Source organism: Vombatus ursinus, unplaced genomic scaffold (assembly GCF_900497805.2).
Source record: "Vombatus ursinus unplaced genomic scaffold, bare-nosed wombat genome assembly UNPS02004746.1, whole genome shotgun sequence".
NCBI classification, from domain to species: domain Eukaryota; kingdom Metazoa; phylum Chordata; class Mammalia; order Diprotodontia; family Vombatidae; genus Vombatus; species Vombatus ursinus.
Genome location: NW_020944524.1, coordinates 498,020 through 516,153, shown reverse-complemented (window position 1 = coordinate 516,153; position 18,134 = coordinate 498,020). Strand labels below are relative to the sequence as shown.

The 18,134-nt window shown below is 36.3% G+C and overlaps 1 protein-coding gene across 2 annotated transcripts in view; it reads left to right on the top strand.

The window, feature by feature from the left end:
- NID2 (nidogen 2) overlaps positions 1-18,134 on the top strand; it is a 133,474-nt gene that overhangs the window by 113,587 nt on the left and 1,753 nt on the right. Inside the window, exons 15-18 of one of the 2 annotated variants that reach the window (XM_027841629.1) lie at positions 4,692-4,821; positions 6,050-6,221; positions 15,770-15,927; positions 17,088-17,211. In XM_027841629.1, coding sequence (XP_027697430.1) covers positions 4,692-4,821; positions 6,050-6,221; positions 15,770-15,927; positions 17,088-17,211 — 584 coding nt within the window. Of the gene's footprint in view, positions 1-4,691; positions 4,822-6,049; positions 6,240-15,769; positions 15,928-17,087; positions 17,212-18,134 lie in introns of both variants that reach the window. The other variant, XM_027841621.1, reaches the window with a different exon arrangement.

The window sequence follows — 18,134 nt, the reverse complement described above, 5'->3', positions numbered from 1 at the left end:
ATTGGGGTTAAGTGACTTGCCCAGGGTCACACAGCTAGTGAGTGTCAAGTGTTTGGTCTGAGGCCGGATTTGAACTCAGGTCCTCCTGACTTCAGGGCCGGTGCTCTATTCACTGTGCCACCTAGCTGCCCCGCCAATTGTGTTTTTTAAGGAGTTTTTTTTTCCAGTGGATTTTTGCATCTCCTTTTCTATTTTGATCAATTCTACTTTTTAAGAAGCTGTTTTCTTTTTTGAAGCTGTTGACTCTTTTTTCAAAATTCTCTTGCATCACTCTCATTTCTTTTCCCAATTTTTCTTTTACCTCTCTTACATGATTTTTAAGCTCTTTTTTTGAGCTCTTCCATGAACTCTTTCTGGGCTTGAGACCACTTCCTGTTTTTCTTTAGATTTTTCCCATAGGTGTTTTGACATTGTTGTCCTTTTCTGTGTTTATATCTTGATCTTCCCTATCACCATAATAACTTTTTATGGTCATATTATTTTTTTGTCGTCTTACGCTCATTTTTTTGGCCTTTTTTCTTTCTTTTAAATTTGAGCTCTGCTACCAGGGTGGAAGGGGCACTATCTCAGGCTTCTTGTGCCAGGGGCAACAGATACTGACTGTTTACCAGGTGCTGCACTGATGTTGCCCTGAGGCCAGCTCAGGCTGCACTGAAGGGGTAGGGGTGGTGCCTGGCAGTGCTGGAGGCCACAGGATATGGCAGTTTACCTGGTGCTGAGCCAGGGTCCTAGTGCTGGTGTCTGGTGTGTGCTGAGGCTAGTGGGGTATTTCTGTTTCCCTGAGATACACTGAAGCATGTGGTGTTCTGGCCTCTGAAGGATGTAAGAGTAGCCCAGGGCTACTCTGAAGCAGGTGGCAGTTCTCATGACTGGAGCATGTAGATTATCCTGGTGTTGGCATTTGCCTGCTCTACCGCACTGTGGCTCAGGATCTACCACTGGTTTCCTGAGATGGGGCTTCTGCTGGCTTACTAGGACACTTCTTTTCCTGGACTGAGCTCCCCTGTTACTCAAGTAAGACAGATCTTTCCTGCTGATAACTTCTAAGTTTCTTGGGCTCAAATATTGTTTCATCCCATCTTTTTGCTGGTGCTGCTGTTCGACGATTTGTTTTGAGGTGCTGTTTTATGGTTGTTTGGAGGAGTCTGTGCTTTTTAATATGCTATCCAGATTCACCACAGATTTCCTTTCAAGGAGCAAATATCTTTTGATTTCATGGCTGCAATTGCCATTTACAGTTATCTTTGAGCCCAAGAATATAAAATCTGACACTGTTTCTATTACTTCTCCCTCTTATTTGCCAGGAAGTGATGAGACCAGTTGTCAGTATCTTAGGATTTTTTTTTTACATTAAGATTCAGTACAGCTTATACAATCTTCCCTTTCACCCTCTTCAAGAGGCTTCTTAATTCCTCTTCACTTTCTGCAGTCAAAGTGGTATCATCTGCATATCTATCCTCTCAAAGCCAGACGTGTAGCCATTCCTCCTCCTGAATTGTCTCCATATGGGGGATTAAAGTTTACTTCTCTCATTCAGTTGCTCTTTGAGTATAGTGGTGGTGAGGGGGTGAGTGTGACCCAATGTGACAATCAGTTTTTCTCAAAATGTGGGCATTATGCCTTCTTCATTTTCTAGCATTTATATAAGAGCCAGCTAAAGACATGAATCTGAAATTCAAACAAGAATCTTGCTTTCATCTAGAAGCTTTCCAGTAATTTCTCCCCACCCTCCTTCAAATGTCAGTTGTCTCTAAAGGTTTTATATCACTCTTATAATATAAAGAATATTGAAATAGGGAAGTTGGGTGACATAGGGTACTGAGAGCACAAGACTACACAGTTATTTAGTATCAGAACTAGAAATTAAATTCCCTAATTCCTAGCTCCAATTTCAAATCAAGTCAAAAAACATTTATCAAGTACCAACCAATTGTGCTAAGCACTGGAGATAAAAGAAAAAAAATAATTAACCTTGGCCTTCAAAGAGCTTACAGTATAATGGGAAAGACAACATGTAAATAACTATGTACAATCAACATATATACAGAATAAATCAGAGATAATCAAAAGAGGGAGGACAGTAGCTTTAAGGAAGAATCATGAAAGGCTTCTTGAAGAAGGTAGGATTTTAGCTGGGACTTGAAGGAATTCCAGGGAAGCCAGGAAATAGAAATGAGAAGGGAGAGAATTCCAGGTATGGGAGATAGCCAGTGAGAAGTGAAATCTCAGGAGATGGAGTGTCACGTTCAAGAAACAAATAGGCTATTGTAGCTGGGTGACAGAGTGTAGAGGAAGGAATGAAGTATAAGAAGACTGGAAAAGTAGGAAGGGGCCAGGTTATGATGGACTTTACAAGCCAAAAAGAGGATTTTATATTTAATCCTGGATGTAATATAAGGTCATTGGAATTTATTTAGTAAGGGGGTTGTATGATATTGTCAAGGCATAGCTTTAGGAAAATCACTTTGGTAGCTGAATGTAGGATGCATTGGAGTGGGGAGAGGCCTGAGGCAGAGAGGCCAACCAAGAAGGCTATTGCCATAATCCAAACGGGAAAACATGAAAGCCTGAACCAGAGTGGTGGCAGTATCATAGGAGAGAAGGAGGTAGTTACAAGAAATGTTATAAAGGTAGAATCAAAAGGCCTTGGCAAATTATTGAATGAAGGAGTGGGATGAGAAGGAGAGAAATGAGATGAGATGAAGATGATACTAGGTTTCAAGCCTGGGTGAGTGGGAGGATTATGATGCTCTCAATAATATTAACAGGGAAGTTCAAAAGAAGGGAGGATTTGGGGAAATAGATAATAATTCCAGTTTCATGTTAGTTTAAAATGTCCATGGAACATACAATTTGAGATATTCAATAAGCATTTAGAGATATAGGACTAGAGGTTAGGACTGAGATAGTGATTGAATCCATGGAAGATCACTAAGAGAAATAGTATAGAGGGAGAAGAGAAGAGAGCCCAGGACAAAACTTTAAGGAATACTCATGGTTAGCAGGTATGATCTGGACAGAAATCCAACAAAAATAAACCCAAACAAACAAGCAAAAACAAAAACAAAAAACAAAACTGAGAAGCATCAGGTAAGTAGGAGGAGAATGGGGAGAAACCTAGAGAAAAGAACATAACAAGGAAAAAAGTGATCAACAGTAAGCTGCAGAGAGGTCAAAAAAGATGCTTTATGAGAAAAGGCCATTAGATTTGTCATTTAAGAGATCATTTGGAAACTTAAGAGAGAGAAATTTCAATTGAATAATGAGGTTGGAAGCCCAACTGCATGGAGTTAGATATAGAGTAAGAAGAAATGAAGTGAAGGCATTGTTTTTTGCTTTTTGTTTGTATTTTTCTTAGTAAATTTTTTTTATTTTGCACCTAAATACAAAATGAAAGAAGAAAAAAAAGATTGCCATGTGCACAGCAGACCATAAGAGAATAAATTTCTATTTCAAGAAAACCCATAAATTAAATACTATACATTGTTTTCAGAATTGCCCAGCTTTTCTTTGCTTCCTTGTTGGTTTTCTTTTGTTCTCTGCTGTGCACTTTTTACTTCATTTTTTCCTCCTCTACCCTCCATCCCACCCTAAAGAAGACTACAATTAAGCATGGATATATCTATAAACATATACATATATACACATATACACTCATACACATATATGTAAGATCATACAGTGTTTATTTCCTCCTAACATCTGTTTCTCTGAAGGTAGATAACATCTCCTTCATAAATCTAGGTCTTTCCATGTTTTCCTAAGTCAACCAGCTCATCACTTCCTGCACCACAGCAATATTCCTTTCTGGATTCAAACAGCAGTTTCCTTCATAGGATCTTTGAGGTTAATTTGAGTATTTATAATAGAATAACTTGCTTGCTTAAAATTGTTCTTAAAACAATACTACTGTTACTGTATACAGTGTTCTCTTGGTTCTAGTCATTTCATCCTTCATTATTTCATAGAGGTCTCTCTGTGCTTTTCTAAAATAATTGAACTTATCATATCTTATAGCATAGTAATATTCTGTTGATGCCCTTGTCAAAGTTTAGTCACAAAAAAGGAGGAAAGATATGGGACAATAGTTATGGGGATGGACGGATCAAGTAAAGGATTTTTGAGGATGGACAAAACAAGAGAATGTTTGTAGGCAGTATAGAATCTGGTTCAAAATTTTGTAGACCTAAATCTAAGGTGGGTCACAGCTCAAGCAACAGGAAGTCACATTTTATAGGTGTATCATAAAGCCTGGAGGCTTTATATAAGGAGTTTTAGTAAATAAAGGGTTATACACAATTTAACATCCATCAGATAGAGCCAACTTGGGCTATTTTTCAGATAATAAAATAAAATTGTGCTGCTGATCCTAGAATACAAAATGAAGGGCAATTAATATAAGCTTCAGAGAGACAGATTTGGGTTTTAGGTAAAGAAAAACTTTCCAAAACATTTAGAGTTATCCAAAAGTAGAATGGACTACCTCATAAAGTAGTCCCTTTCACTGAAATTCTTCAAACAAAGACTAGATTGTTGGGGATGTTGTAATGGCAGAGGAGCATTTCTATAATTAAGATTCTGTGTGTCTGTGACCGCTATACAGAGCAGCACTATTTGAATAAAACAGCTAAAAATAAATAAAAGCAACCACACAATTTCTAATTATTTCTCTTCTGTTTTGTTTCTCAAAGGGTTCCATTGTGGTAGGGATAGACTATGACTGCCAGGAGAAGATGGTATACTGGACAGATGTTGCTGGGCGTGTAATCAGTCGGGCCAGTCTGGAATTAGGCAATGAGCCTGAAATTGTCATCAGTTCAGGTAAATAGTGGAGGCAATTACCACAAAACAACATTTTAAATTTAATTTTTCATTATTTTCAGGTCATTTGACTATTTTGTGCTACAGTCTGTCCTCTGGTTTCCTCTCGTACTCAATATCACCCTCTCTTGCTACTGTCATCAAACAACAGTGGTTGAATTGTACACGTCTGTAGAGTTGCCCAAAATGCAAGCCCTTTTTCTATCTAATAATCATGATCTAATATGTGGTATGTGAGGGTAAGGAAGGTCCTTTGAGTATCACCAGAGAAAGGAATGACAATGTTAGTCTAGATTCTGGTGGTGATTGTTAATGCTTGTTTACACTGGAATCCTCAATGCCTCCTTATTGCACCTAAGATTCTGTGACTTCTAATGTAAAAGAGAAACATTTTGAAGAGCATCAGTGGGTAAAGCACTGAGGAAAGAATGGCCACAAAAATACAATTTTGCCACTATAAAATAGGATACAATTGGCCTTGGTCATTTTCATTTTTAAATTTTAAAAAATTTTATCAGAGAGCATAAGGAAAATTGTGATAATTGAACTTATTTAAACAGATTCAGTGTTTCTTCAATAATCAATTAATAAGGGGCAGCTAGATGGTGCAGTGAATATAGCACTGGCCTTAGAAGTCAGGAAGACCTGAGTTCAAATTTGGGCTCAGACACTTGACACTTTTTAGCTGTGTGACCCTGGGCAAGTCCCTTCATACCATTGCCTTACCAAAAAATAAAAATAATAATCAATTAATAATCTACAAGAATTGATTAAGTACTGGTACTGTGTACTAGACCTTATCCTGAGCTCTGATATGAAGGCAAAAATTAAATAATAATAGCTGATATTTACCTGATACTTTAAGGTTTATTTTAATTAGTACATTGTTTCATTTGACCTTCACAACAATCTTGTAGCATCATTTTCTTGATGGGGAAACCTGAAGCTCAGAAACATCGCAACTTTCCAACAGCACTGATCTACTAAGTATCTGAGGAAGGATTCTAACCCAGTCTTTCTGACACCAACAGCAGCAGTCAAGACATTATACCATAGATCCTTTATTCTCCCCTTCTGCTCCTCCAGATTTCTTCTACTATTAGTTTAGGTCTTGTGATTTTAATCATCTTAGGATTCTTATTTATAGTTGAAACACAGAAGGGAATATCTGTACTTCAAGTTCATTAACTATCCCAGTGTTTAAGATTTGCCTTTGCTTCCTTTCTAGGACTGATGAGCCCAGAAGGTCTTGCCGTTGACTATTTCCATAGAACCATGTTCTGGACAGATAGTGGCCTTGATAAAATAGAGAGTGCCAAGTTGGATGGTTCAGAGCGCAAGGTTCTCTTTGACACTGATCTGGTGAATCCTCGAGCCATCACTGTGGATCCAATCAGAGGGTCAGCGTGGATTTCTTGGTATTCTCTATTGCTAAAGGATAATGTGTTTATAAAGACTTGAATCATAAATATAGTGTGAACAGGGAAAAAGCAAAATTCAAATTACTTTCTTCATAATGTCTTTTTTATTTACATAGAACAAATATTATCCTCATTTTACAGATGATAAAATTGAGCTCAGACTCAGAGAGATTAGGTGACTTGTTCATGGTCACACAGTTATTACATATCAGAATAAGGATTTGAACCCCATTGCTTCTTCCAGCCTTTATTAGTTGAAAAAATACATTGGCAAAACTACAAAATGAATTAAGTAGTCAAGTAAAATCTCTTAACTTGTTTTGTTAGTTTTAAATTTCATTTTCTATATGTTTTTCTTTTTTGAATTCTATTTAGTATTTTATTTTTCACCAGTTACATGTAAAAATAATTTTTAACATTCGTTTTTTAAAACTTGGAGTTCCAAATTCTCTCCCTTCCTTCCTCTCCACCCCTTCCCATTGAGAAGGCAAGCAATTTGATATAGGTTCTACACGTGTAGTCATGCAAAACCTATCCATAATAGTCATGTTGTAAAAGAAAACATAGACAAAAAAAATAACCTCAAGAAAAATAAAGTAAAAAAAAAAGTATGCTTCAATCTCTATTCAGACACCATCAGTTCTTTCTCTGGGGATGGATAGCATTTTTCATCATAAGTCCTTCAGAGTTGTCTTAGATCGTTGTATTGCTGAGAATAGCTAGGTCATTCACAGCTTATCATTTTACAATATTGCTGTTACTTTATACTCAATAAATTTCACTTTGCATCAGCCCTTGCAAGTCTTTCCAGGTTTTTCTGAGAGCATTCTACTCATCATTCCTTCCGTACAATAGTATTCCATCATAATCACATACCACAACTTGCTCAGCCATTTCCCACTTGATGGCCGTCACCTTAACTTCTAATTCTTTACCCCAAGAAAAGAGATACTATAAATATTTTTGTACATATAGGTCCTTTTCCTTTTTGTTTTTTATCTCTTTTGGGATACAGATCTAGTAGTGGTATTTCTAGGTCAAAGACTATGAATTGCTTTATAGCCCTTTGGGCATAAATTGCTCTACAGAGTTGTTGAATCAGTTCACAACTCCACCAGCAGTGCATTAATGTCTTATTTTTCCCAAATCTACTCCAGTATTTCTCATTTACCTCTTCTGTTCAATCTAATAGGTATGAGGTAGTACCTCAAAATTATTTTAATTTGGGACCTCTTTTATCATTTGGCCTAGTCTGTTTTTTAAGGTGTTATTTTATTCAGTATTTTTTTGTGTCTCTTTTACCAAACTGTTGACTCTTCATGATTTTCTTGCATCACTCTCATTTCTCTTCCCAATTTTTCCTTTACCTCTCTTACTTGATTTTCAAAATCCTTTTTGAGCTCTTCCATGGCCTGAGACCAATTCACATTTTTCTAGAGGCTTTGGATGTAGGAACTTTGACTTTGCTGTCTTTCTGAATATATATTTTGATCTTTCTTGTCACCACAGTAACATTCTTTGGTCAGAATTTTTTCTTCTGTTTGCCCATTTTCCCTAGTCTGTTACTTCACTTTTAACTCTTTGTTAAAGTAGAGATCTGTTTCCAGGGTGGAGGGCACACTGCCCTAATCTTCAGGGGTTTTGTCCAGCTGATTTCAGGGATACTTGTAGGGACCTGTAAGTTTTCAGTTCTTTCAAGGCGGTATGATCTCAGGAGAGGTGTTGACTCTTTTCTGCTCTGGAACTGTGAGGAAGGTCCCTCTTCCACTACTTCCGTAAGGTCAACTATGCTGGTGCTCTTCCTCTCCCTGGGACTGCCACCCAGGATTGTGACCCAGATCCAAGTATGGACAAAACAACAAAGTCCTCAGTCAGTGCTAGCAAAAAGACCCCTATACTCTCCTTCTGACCAGTTGTTTGACCCCCTTAATGTCTGTGGACTGAGAGCTCTGGAAGCAGCAGTTGCCACTGCTCATTTAGTAGCTTCCAAGGTCTGCTCCTGGTTTGCTGAGGCAAGGGCTATGCTGGTGTGGCCTGCGCTGGAATGTGCTCCACTCTCACCCAGGTGTGACAAATCTTTCCTGCCAACTTTCCAAGTTGTCTTTGGCGTTAGTGGGCTCAGAAGTCTGGAAACTGCCACTGCTGCCAGTGATTTAGTTGTCCTGAGGTTTTCTGGGGCCTGGTCTGTACTGGACTGCACTCCTCTTTCACCCTGGTGCAACAGACCTTTCCAAGTTGTCTTGGGCTGGAAGTTTGTTTCACTCCATCATTTTTGTGGGTTCTGCTGTTCCAGAATTTGTTCAGTCATTTTTAAATGTATTTTGGGGGGTTTGGGGGAGAGCTCAGGTGAGTCCCTGTCTTTATTCTGCCATCCTGGCTCCCTGTTTTTCTAAAAAGCATTTTATTCCCTCATTCTCTTCATTGTTTCACTTCCTTTTCTGTTTTATCTAGATCTCTATTTCTTGATTCATGGTCCTTATATTTATTTATTCATTCCTTAGTCTCTATATTCTTCGCAGAAGTAAAGCTACTAAGGTACTTATTTTGAGTTCCTTTTTTAAAAATATTTTATTTTTTCAAATATATGTAAAAAGAATTTTTAACTTTGTTTTTAAAAAAAAATATTGTTTCAAATTCTTTACCTTCCTCCCTTCACCTTTCATTGAGAAGGTAAGAATTTGATAAAGGTTATACATGCACAGTCATGCAAAACATATTTTCATATTAGTCATGTTGTGAAAGAAAACATAGATCAAAAAAAAGTTTGAAAAAAGAAAATAAAGTTTTTTTTAAAAAAAAAAGTATCTGTATTCAGAATCTATCAGTTCTTTCTCTGAAGATGGATGATAGCATTTTTCATTATAAGTCCTTCAGAATTGTCTTAGATCATCATATTGCTGAGAATACCTAATACATTCAGAGTTGATCATCGTACAATGATGCTATTATATACAATTGTTGTTACAGTATCGCTTCTGCTATTATAGTAATATCCAAAATGAAACTCTGCTCAATTTTACTTTGCATCAGTTCATGTAAGTCTTCACAGATATCCTTTTTTTTTAAAGTAACAAAAGCTTTTAATTAAATAGCAATGTAAACAAATTTTCACCATAAACTTTAAGCTTAGTTTCCTGTGAACATTTTACACTCATTGATGAGGAGACCTTCATAGGAAGTGTGTGTAGGCTATCAACACATGGGGGGAAAAATGTGAATATTGAATGCACTCATCATTTCTTATAGCACATTATTATTCCATCACAATCATACACCACAATTTGTTCAGCCATTCTCCAATTAATAGCTGTCCTTTCAATTTCCAGTTCTTTGCCACTACAAAAATAGCTGCTGTAAATATTTTTGTACATATAGATCCTTTTTCTTTTTTTTTTTTAATTTAAGTTCCCTTTTGTAAACCACCTCCATATTATTGCCTTAATGATTTTTTCCCCCTGGTCAGTCAGTCAATATGCTTTTATTAAGCACCTACATAGTAGGTGTACTGTACAAGCATTGTACACAGTACTGAACATACACAGCAAGGAAAAAGATCATCCACCTCTCAAGGAGCTCAAAATATAATTAAGAGAGAACAAGCAAACAAATAGGTACAAACAAGCTCTATACAGGATAAATGGGAAGTAATTATGAGAGGGAACGCACTGGAAGTAAGAGGAGTTGGGGAAAATCTTCTTATAGAAGATAGAATTTTAGTTGGTACTTGAAAGAAGCCAAGAAGCAGAAATGAGGAAGGAGAGCATTGCAGGCTTGAGGGACAGTGAGAGAAAATGTCTGGAGCAGAGAGATGAAGTATCTTTTTTTGTGGAACAGCAAAGAGGCTAGTGTCAGTGGATTGAAGTGTATGTAGTAGTAAATAAATTGTAAGAAGACTGTAAAGGGAGGGGTAGGTTATGAAGGACTTTGAACACCAAACAGAGGATTTTGTATTTGATCCTGGAGGTATGAGTGTGTTGGATATAGGGGAGGGGGTGGGTAGAAATAGTCAGACCTGAACTTTAGGAAAATCACTTTAGTGACTAAATGGAGTATGGGTTGGAGTGGGGAGAGACGTGAGGCAGGTAAACTCACCAGCAGGACATTGCAGTAGTCCATATGTTAGGTAATAGAGGTGTGCACTAAGGTGTGGCAATATAAGAGGAGAGAGGGGGCACATTTGAGAGATGCTACAAAAGTGAAGTCAATAGGCCTTGGCAAGTGGTGCCATGAAGAAAAAGATAATGAGGAGTTGAGAATGATAGCTGGGTTGCAAGCCTGGGGGACCGGAATGACGGTGGTGCATTTTTTTCTATTTATGTCTCACTCTTAAAAATATCCATTCTTGTAATTGATAAAAGTATTGACACATGCTAAGAATTTTCCTGTGTCTCTGATTGTACAGTTTATTACTACCCTTTGCTCTCCCTCATGATACTTTTTTTTTCCCTTTTGCCAGAAAATCTCTGTGAATCCATACCCTCACACTCTTCTGGTGGTCCAGTGCCTCCAGAAAGTAGGATGATTCTCTCTAAGCACCAAATCCCTGCTGATCTTACTTACTGGAAGTCCTCCATATCCATTTAAAGAACTTTCTTCCCATACAGGAGCCTTTTTCAGTGGTACCTCCCTTAGATCTCTGAAACAAGATTTCTCCCTTTCTTCCCTCTGTTTTAGTCCCTCCCTCCCTTTGCCTGCTCTTCTTTTTGGAGGGTTATTATATATATGTAATAATATATAATTATATAACATGCTATATATTATAATTATGTAATATAATAACCATATAATTATAAATTTATAATATAATAATTTAATATTATATAATTATATATACACACGAGTTATTTTCCCTTCATTGTTAATCTTTGACTTGATTGGGGAATATCACATATCCCTTTCTATCCTCTTCCTCCTCTCTTCTTTTTATGCATCCTCCTGTTCTGCAATTTAGTCCCACAAAGAAATAGATACATTATGAGGTTTGGTCTATGATGTTTCAGACCTTTTTCTCTATCACCACTTATATTTGACTTGCATTTTTACCCTTGTCTCCTTATGTGCTATTAGAATGCTGTGGTCTTTCTATTGTTATGTTTTTGTTGTTAACCCCATAGATGTTATTCTCATTCAGTTCCCCCCTGCCCCCCAGGGTAATCTGTTTTGTTATCTATGCTTCCCTTATTTGCTGTATTTGTTTAACTTTCTTGTTTTTCTGTTGTCTAGGGTGATTGTAAAGCAAATAATTTTTTGAGGTCTGGTTTGCATTATAGGAATGCTTCAAAAGCTTGTTTTTTAAAAGAACATCTATCTTTTTCATTAATAGGCTCAGGTTTTCAGAGCCTATCACCTTGGGTTGCATCTTGAACTCCTTTTGCTCTTCAGAACAAATTCCTTCCCCTCCAGTTTCTCTTGAGTATTGGGTACCCAATATATTATTCAAATTTACTTTTTTGAATATCTTTCCCTTGGTCACTTTTAAATTTGTTGTTTTTTTATTGGAATTATTTAACTACTATATGGCTTGAAGTGTAAATCATAGTTGTTTTGTTTTGTTTTTCTAGAGACTATCTGTGAATTTTTTTTTCAATTAGCACTTGGTTTTATATGTTCAGAAGTTCTAGGCCATTTTCTTGTAATATTTCTTACTTTATGGTTTTCAAATTTTTTGACTTGTCAGATTCTTCTGGGAAACCTGTGATTCTTGTTGGCTGTATGCATCCTGTGTTTGAGATAATATGTTTTACTTGAGTAGATATCATTATTTTCTTTTAACATTAAATTTTTCGCTTCTCTTCTTTAGATTATCCTTTACTTCAGTGTATTTGCTATTCCCAATTCATTGGTCTCTCCTTTTGTTTCTTTAGTGATGTTTGGCCCCATGGATTCAAGTTTTCTGTTCTCCTGATTATTTCTGATGCAGGCCAAAAAATCTGCTTTCACAATTCTTATTCCTTTTTTAAACTATTCAGGAACATCTTGCTGTGGTTTCATGCTGTCTTGGAAATCCTTAGCTTCTTATTCCTCATCAACTATTGATTCATTTTCCTTAGTCTTATAATATATAGGTATCTGTTGGAATATCATAGATATCTGGATTTGATTTGCTGATATAGAGGCCATATCTTTCCTTTTGGTTTATCTGTTTATGCTAAAGATCTTTAAACAAAAGTTTTCTTCCTCCTGAGGTTTTTGGTGATTTTAATATTTTTCACTCATATTCACCTGTTGCTCACTTTTGACTACTTCCCCTTCAATGGCAGTTACCTCAGTGGCTGGATATCAAAGCTGTCTCAGGCTCCTTCCTCATCTCCATATTCTGGCTTCCTTGACTTCCTTCAAGTTCCAGCTCCCTCTTACACGTAGAATCAAATACAAATCTATCTGACTGCTATTTAAAGCCCTTTACAACCTGGCTCCAACCTACGTTTTCAGGCTTATTACATATTATTCCTCTTTCTACGATCTGCAAAACTTGCTTTCTTGCCCATGCTACACATGATGTTTCATTTGTACCCAAGCTATTCTCCATGTCTAGGATGCACCTCTCCCATATTCTACCTCTTAGAATCCTTAGTTTCCTCCAAAGCTAGCTCACATGTCATGTCCTATGTGAGACCTTTTCTGATCCCCCTAGTTGCTAGCTTTCCCTCTCCTAAATTATCTTTCATTTATTTTTCTATCGATACATGTGTTATATGCATATATATCAATTCTCTGATAAAATATAATCTCCTTAAATCAGGGACTATTTTCATTTTTGTTTTTGTATCCCCAGTGCCTGACACATAGTAGGCAATAACAAATGCTTATTGAACATGATATGCTTTCATATAAAATCCACATAAAAATATAATTTAACTATTGATTCAATAGAACAATTTCTTGATATATGAAGGCATAAAGAGTAATAGGTGAAGAAGAAGTTCTATGCAATTTTCTTGTAATATTTTTTACATTATGGTGTTCAGGTTTTTTGTTCACATGTTCTTCTGAGAAATCTAGAAGGGAAGTAGAGATACCTCAGCTTGTAAAATGAAGGAATCAGAAGAGGTTTTTATTGACTCTTCCAAGTCTTCCATTCTGAGAGTATCTGTGAATTAATCATAAAAAAGAAGCTATTATGGAAAACAAACACTTAGATACAATATGGGACCTTCTTTGTTAGTCTTTAGTTATTAGCAATACCACTTAACCTTGTCATAGTTTCCTACCCTATCCCATCCCAGATATTAATATAATACTTCAAGTCATTCAAGAGCTTCTAATTTGAATCAAAAGTTTTCCTAGTCCAAGTTTACTCATATTTTATATTTTTATCATGTGTCATAACACTCTGCTTAGGCAGCTGGCAGCTTTAACTGCCCTAATAAGAACATTTCACAATATAAGCTTCCTTTTTCTTCCTGTAGTGCTCAGTCCATATCCATAGAGCAGAAGCAGAAACTAGAGAAAAGTTCCTATTGCAGCTTGGTGACTTGGTCTTGTCCTTTCCTTCTTCTCTTTCATTACTTCCTCCCTTCTTTCCTTACTTTCTCTTTTCTTCTTCTCTTCCTCCTTTTCTCCCTTTCTTTCTTCCTTCCTTTCTTTTTCCCATTCCTTCTTAGTGTGCTTTGCTAGATCTTCATCCAGGTCATGCCTGCTAACCAAAGGTATCCCACAGGGTTCTGGACCCTCTTTTCTTCTCCGTCTATGGTATTTCACTTGGTGACCTAATAAGCTACAGTGGATTCAGTTATCAGCTCTATGTTGAAAACTCTCAAATCTAATTATTCAGCCCTAACTTTTCTGCTGACCTCCAGTCTCATGTTGCCTATTAACCAGCTTGAACTGGATGTCTGGTAGACATCTTCAACTCAGTATGTCCAAAAGTGAACTCATCACTTTTCCTTCCTACCCTACAACCCCTCCCCTCCCCCTTCCAAACTACCCTATTACTCTCAAGGGCACCACCAACCTCCCACTCACATGGGCTTGAAATTTAGGTTTCATTCTTGACTCTTCACTCTCTCTCATCCCATATTCAGTTTGTTGCCAAGGCCTATTGATTTTGCTTTTCCAAATATGCCTCTCTTGCATATTCCCCCTTCTTTCCTCTGGCACTGCCACCACTCTAGTTCAGACTCTTGTCACCTCATGCCTAGACTATTGAAATAGTCTGTGCTTTGTCTGCCACAAATTTTTCCCCATTCCGATCCATCCTCCACTTAGCTGTCAGTGATTTTTTTCCTAAAGTATAAGTCTGATCAAATCTACATGTCATCCCCACTCCCCCCCACTTCAAACAAATTCCATTGGCTTCCCTACCACTTGTAGGATTAAATATAACATATTCTGGTATTCAAAGCGTTTCATAACCTAGTCCCTCCCTACCTTTACAATCTTCTTACACCTTGCATCCCCCCACAACATATACCGTGCAGTCTAGTAACAATAGCCTCCTTGCTGTTTCTTGAAGAAGACACACCATCTCATGACCTCAGGCATTTTCACTGGCTCTCCACCATGACTGCAATGCTCTCCTGCCTCATTTCTGCCTTTTGGCTTCCCTGGCTTCCTTTAAGTTCCAGCTAAAATTCTACCTTCTACAGGAAACTTTACCTAATCCCCCTCAATTCTAGTGTCTTCTCTATTGTTTTCTCCCATTTATCCTGTATATAGATCGTTTGTACATTGCTATTTGTATGTTGTCACCTCTATTAGGTTGTGAGGGCTCCTTCAGAGCAGGGACTATCTTTCTTTGTATCCCTAGTAATTAGCATAGTCCCTGGTACATAGCTGTTTATTGAATCATTTAGTTTGATTTTCACTCTCGTTCCTTCTAATCAGTCTTCAAATATGCTTGACTAACTTCTTCCCCATTTTGATTAGTACCTAATTTTGCTATCAGTGCTTAATTTTACTCACTTTCCTATACCATTAACTCATAAATTTAAGTTAATGCCTCCTATTAAAGGGACTAGATTTTATTCCAGTCACTCATTTTTGAGTAATCAATTCGAACATAAGATTTTTTTAAAACCATAATTAAAGCACAATTGCAATTGTATGGTTTGACCTTAAAACATTACTTGTATGTTAGGCATACTTGTGTGTGCTTGATCAACTTGGACATTTTATAAAAGGTCAAATAGAACTTCTTTAATGAATTTTCCCTGCTTCAGAGGCCTGGAACTCTATAAACTAATAAGCATATAAATTCTTGTCTGACACATCTCATGGAGCTATTGGAATATGGAGTATCAGAAATACAGGAATGATAAATCAAATCAAGGACCAAATAGTACTTAGGGTACCAACAAATGTCTTCTTCCCTGTTCTGGTCCTTCATGGATTTCTATAGCTATTGCATTCTTGGCCCCTACAATAATACAAAGTAGAATAGAGATTTGATTGGAGGCTTAGGGCAGAGAAATGGAGCTTTGACATATTCTTCCTTGTGCTCTTACAGTTCATTTAGGGACCATTTACAGGGAAATAAACCTGAGTGATGTGAATAATATTTTAAAAATAAATTAAATCATCCACAGCAACCTGTACTGGACTGACTGGAATAGAGAAGGACCTAAAATTGAAACGTCTTCTATAGATGGAACAAATAGAAGAATTTTGGTGAATAAAGACATTGGACTACCTAATGGTTTAACCTTTGACCCTTTCTCTAAACTGATTTGTTGGGCAGATGCAGGTAATTTTACTTACTACAGATAACATGCAAATACCTAACCTTTGACTGCAGTGTATTTAGAGCAGTGGGCTAGATTTCATTGTTTTGATTTTATGTTTAACCAGTAGGCAAAGTTAAAGTAGGTGTATAACACAGAATAAATTTTTCCAAAGTTCTTTCTAGTCCTCCCTGGGAAAGCCCTGGATGCAAAGGTTGACTTTATTTTTCTGTAGTAATATTACCACCATGTAAAAAGCAGGTCTTGTTCAGTCATGCCCACCCTAGTCTCTGATCCAAAAAACAAGAACAAGTAAGTATTTCTTCTTTCTTGGTATTTCATTATTATAGATCATAATCCATTTTAACTCTGTTCTAAGATGATCCTTTGCTACGTGTTTGGATCTATATTAAGCAGGTTGGGGCTTTAGAGTAGAGTCTAAACCCCAGGGGAATTTATCATCTAAATCAGAAGATAACTCAAATGAGATACTGTAAGATTCAATTATCCACAACTGAATTAAGGCCTTCCAAAGCAGATTAAAGATTAAATTGGGATTAAGTTGAATTATTAAATTAAGTTGGGATTGAGATTTTTCATTGTTTAATCTTTGAACACTTTTCCTTTTCTAAGATTTATTTTTATACTATCCAAAACTATATTGAAAATAAGATGAATATTTTCCCTTCTATTTTGTTTCAAGCCAGAAAAAAAGCAAGCCATTTAAAAATTTAGGTTTCATTTTTGCTTCATGTATGTTTTATAAGCATGTATATATTAAGGCATCCATTGCTCACAAACATTCGTATTATCACATAAATGGAAAACAATCTTTTCAATAGTATTTATGTTAATGTGCCTTAGGAGTACACAAACTCAAATTTAGATTGCTTATATAATTTCTTCAAATCAAATCTGACTCATCCTTGTGTAAGGGAACCATAGTTTAAATATAAAAATGCTAACTAAAGTGCTATTGAAGTATTCTTTTTGGATTAATAAAATAGAACCAAGAGTTGCTGTTTATAAAAAAGGCAAAATGCTACAATTATTTTGATCTATTTTTCTTCACCAAGACTCCATAATTTTCAGGGGATAAAAGGGGTGGGGGGTTTTGTCAATTTCTTGAAGCATGAAATGTATGACATTCTTTAATTATGGTTTCTAATCTTTTTTCCCAAAGGAACTAAAAAACTGGAATGTGCATTATCAAATGGAACTGGAAGGCATATAATACAAAATAATCTGAATTATCCCTTCAGCATTGTTAGCTATGCAAATCACTTTTATCATACAGACTGGAGAAGGTAAATTGAAGACCATAATGAACAATCTTGAATTTAAGGGAAAAATCAAAATAGTTTAGAGTTATTTTACTCAACCAACTAGATCCATTTCATCATTGGCTTTTTTATCAGTACCATGTGCTCTAGATATATATAGTGCAGCTGGAAGAGCACAGGATTAGGAGTCAGGAGAACAAGGTTGATTGAGTTCTGACTCTGCAATTAACTTAATTTCTTTAGGCATATTTACTCATCTGTAAAATGAGAGGAAGTAGAGTGCTGACTTTGGAGTCAAGAAGAATTGGATCTAAGTTCTGTCTCTAACACATAAACTGTGTGACAATGTGCATCAATCATTTATTCTCTCAATACCAAAGGCATTTATAATACTATTCATGTTGGTTGCAGATAGGAACTAGTTGGATGGAAAGAATTTCCATGATGGGAGTTGTCCACACATAAAACCACAGGCTACCACCTCTCTTTAAAATCACTCCCACTCCTAATAAGCCCACAATTTGTTCTAAGTGCTATTTTAAAGGTATTGTTTGTTTCATCTTAAATGTTAACAGTATTGAAGCTAGATTAACATAGTGTTACACTGTAATTTAAAGGATAAACTAATGAATTTTTTGAGAGGTGACAATGCTAATTTCAGTCTCAAGAGCATATAGACCATAGCATAAATCTTAGGTGGTACCACAACAGAAAATACATTTCTGAAATTTTTCTTATTGAAGTTACATGTAACTTTTAAGCCAATAAATTTGACTTTCAAAACTTCAAGATTCTCTAGTTTTAATCTATGAAAACTGAGCTATTTTCTACTGATAACTACAATTATTGGTCCTTGTTCAAGACTTACAAATTCCTCATGTTTACACCAATATTGGAAACTACAAAAAAAGCACAACGGCCACCTTGTAGAAAACACAGAAGAGACA